Source organism: Triticum urartu, chromosome 2 (assembly GCF_003073215.2).
Source record: "Triticum urartu cultivar G1812 chromosome 2, Tu2.1, whole genome shotgun sequence".
NCBI lineage: Eukaryota > Viridiplantae > Streptophyta > Magnoliopsida > Poales > Poaceae > Triticum > Triticum urartu.
The window spans coordinates 137,830,587-137,833,680 of record NC_053023.1 but is presented as its reverse complement, the minus strand read 5'-3'; the positions used below and the strand labels follow the sequence as shown (position 1 = coordinate 137,833,680).

Below are 3,094 nucleotides of genomic sequence, written 5' to 3'. Positions count from 1 at the left end.
TTGATCTGACCCAAGCAATACGTTTGATAATGAAGGTTTAAACGTGAGTTTTCCCTCATCTGGGTGATCTGGGTGTTTGGTTGGTGACCATTTTTTTCAGCGGATACATGCTAGAAGGGAGTAGTAAGCGTCCAACACCCCCGATCGAGGCCCAAGCACACGTCGGCTTTAGGTTCGAACAGACGACTTTGAGCAGATTTGCAAGTCTCAGTTCAAACGCTGGTATATCCCGTGAACTTTACTCTTAACAATTTATCTGCAACCATAATGGCACGGTGATATCTTGTTATATCCCGTAAACTTGAGGAGTCCTTCGCTCCAACACCTGATTTTGCCGCTGCCGCCACCATTTTAACGCAGGCAATGCCGTTCAAACGCCGTATCTCAGATCGACTGAGATAAGAGTGACGCAAAACAAAACGAAGAGTCCCTTGGTGATGCGATCGGCCAGCGCTGTTCAAACGCCCTATCTCGTCCCCATTCCCTCCTATAAAATGGCCGCCATGCACCCCGTTGGTTCTTCGCACCACAGACCGCAAAACCCAGTAGCCGATCGTAAGCCTCCGCGCAGCGCATGCACGAGATGGCGCCGTCCAAGCCCGCCTCCGCCTTGCTCCTCGCCTTGGCCGTCCTGCTCGCGGCCGCGCAGCCGTCGTCCGCCATCAGAGTCAAGCCCGCGTGCTCCCCGGTTGTTATTCCATCGCCACCTCCCCCCGCAGCTTCCCCACCGCCGCCGCCGACCCCGGTGATCAGCAACCCGCCCCCATCCGTCCCTGCTTCCCCGCCGCCACCGACCCCAGTGATCAGCAACCCACCGCCATCCGTCCCTGCTTCCCCACCGCCACCGACCCCAGTGATCAGCAACCCACCGCCATCCGTCCCTGCTTCCCCGCCGCCAGCGAGCCCAGTGATCAGCAACCCAACTCCATCCGTCCCTGCTTCCCCACCGCCGGCCACGGTCTCACCAGCTACCCCGCCGTCGCAGCCCACGGAGTGCCTGACGCCGTTGATGGGGCTGACGCCATGCATGGGCTACCTCACCAACACCAGCGTGGCGACGCCCCCGGCGGCGTGCTGCGGCGCCTTCAAGTCCCTGGTGGACAACGCCCCCATCTGCCTCTGCCACGGCCTGAACGGCGACATCAACAAGATCATGCCCGCGCCGATGGACTTCATGCGCATGATGTCGCTCCCCGGAAACTGCGCCGTCCCGCTGCCAATGCAGACGATTGCCCAGTGCGCCAGTAAGTCATCGTAGCCGGCCGATCGTCAGTATTTTTGGCACTGTTATTAGCATGATTGGAGGAGGATATTGACTTTTTGTCTATGTTATGACAGCGGCATCTGTGCCACCACTGGACCCTCCTACCGCCCCAGCAGCCCCATCCCCAAGTAACTACTGTTCCCTTTGGAAGTTCTGCCTTCACTAAATAATTTGGCCATGCTTGCTAGTGTTTAATTTGTCGTATGATCTATAGTCTGATACGTGTTTCCCCCCCTTTGCAGAGCCATCACTGTAGAAGCCAGAGTTCCGAGTAGTTCGAGGAAGCAGTAGAAGCAAGAGGATCCATCGATATGAAGTCCGGTCGAGATGATGAATTAGCTGTCAAAAATCACAAAATCTAGTAGTTTGAGCATAGTGAGGGATAGGATATATTTACATGTTAGGTTAGTGTCTTATACTACAAGTGTGCTGGCGATTTAGATCTACAAAGTACCTATATTCTGTAGGAGAATTCTTTTCTTTTCATCACTGTAAATATATATGCGGTGATCAATAATAGTCCATACGTGCATTGCGAATTCGTAAGTGTATATGTGCATGTGCTTTACGGGTGCCCCTGCGTGTTGGATCAGCTCTTGATTCAAATCATTCTTCCTCTTTCAGTTTCAGGAGCTTGTGAATCTGCAGGATACGCGCTTGTTTTTTCCCCCCTCTAAATTGCAGGCTACGCGTGCTAAACTCTTAAACCAAACGCACTGTGAGGTGCTAGAGCCCATTTGTTTTTTTTTAGGTGAATGCTAGAGCCCATGTGTGTTATGCGTGTTGTTTCTCTTTTAGGCCCGCTATGATATATGGGCTTTTTACCAGGCCAGCTTAGCCTGCTGGGTCTCTTGTTTAGGCCCTGGCTGCGAGCGTGCAAGTGGGCGACGATGATGGCGAGCAACGCAGTGCGCGAGCGAAAGCGATTGACGCACGCGGTACGGCTGCGGTTGCCAGTTGCCGAGTTGGCCACTTGGAGAGCCCAAGTGGGCGCCTGCCGTCCACTTGGCTGATAGGATTTCATCAACCGCAGCGACCAGCCTGCCACGGTGTCTCCTGTGCCAACGCGTGCACATTCTTGATTCTGTCGGCCGGGGGTTTGCTGCTGCGGCGGAGTTTCCAGGTGCAGCTGCCGTATGGTGAATTCTATGAAATGCTACAAGAGCAATGAAATTTGCAATGATTTGAGTTTGAAAATGATTCGCACCCAAGATAAAATGATCTGTTAGGATTTCTCCGAAAATCCGTTGCAATGCTCCGTATGCGTTTCACTTGCCGATATTAAGAGCATGTGTTACGCTAGACGTCTACGTACACGCATTCCCCTCCCTCAATGTTAGTGGTTAATTAATTAAGGCACCGATAGCCCGAAAAATCAGCACCTGTTGCATTAAACGATTTACTTTTTTGCAGAGAAAGGGCCAAGCACCCGCTGCCTTATCCTGCGTCGATGTCGTGCCTGACTCCATAATCCAATGGATAATGTAACCGACGAACACTCAGAAAGTCTATCCTACCGTCAGCTGTTAGCGCCACGCGTTAGGCATGCCTTAATAAGGTGGCATTTTCTTATCAAAGACATGCACTTCATTAGATTCTACTTAATGTGGATTTGTCTTTTGAGTGATCAAGGGAGAGTTTGCGTGGCATGAATGTGGGTAAAGAAATTTGTTCACAGGCTGATAAAACTATATCTACGAGTCAGACAAAATTCGAGAAAAAAATGACTAAGCTTTTTTATGCGGAAATTACCAAGCTAATAAATAAAAGTAACTAAATGAACCCCTGCAGAAAATAATAAACAAATTGATGAAAACGGCGAAAGGAAAC

General features: G+C 51.2%; 1 protein-coding gene across 1 annotated transcript; it reads left to right on the top strand.

The window, feature by feature from the left end:
* The first annotated feature begins 558 nt into the window (after positions 1-558).
* On the top strand, positions 559-1,258 carry LOC125535435 (proline-rich receptor-like protein kinase PERK2). Its single transcript, XM_048698488.1, has one exon. It carries the CDS (start codon positions 575-577, stop codon positions 1,256-1,258), a length of 684 nt encoding a protein of 227 aa, XP_048554445.1. The 5' UTR covers positions 559-574.
* Positions 1,259-3,094: the final 1,836 nt, after the last annotated feature.

Excerpts from the sequence above, each read along its gene's own strand:
- LOC125535435 (XM_048698488.1), top strand. The coding sequence starts at position 575 with ATGCACGAGATGGCGCCGTCCAAGCCCGCCTCCGCCTTGCTCCTCGCC.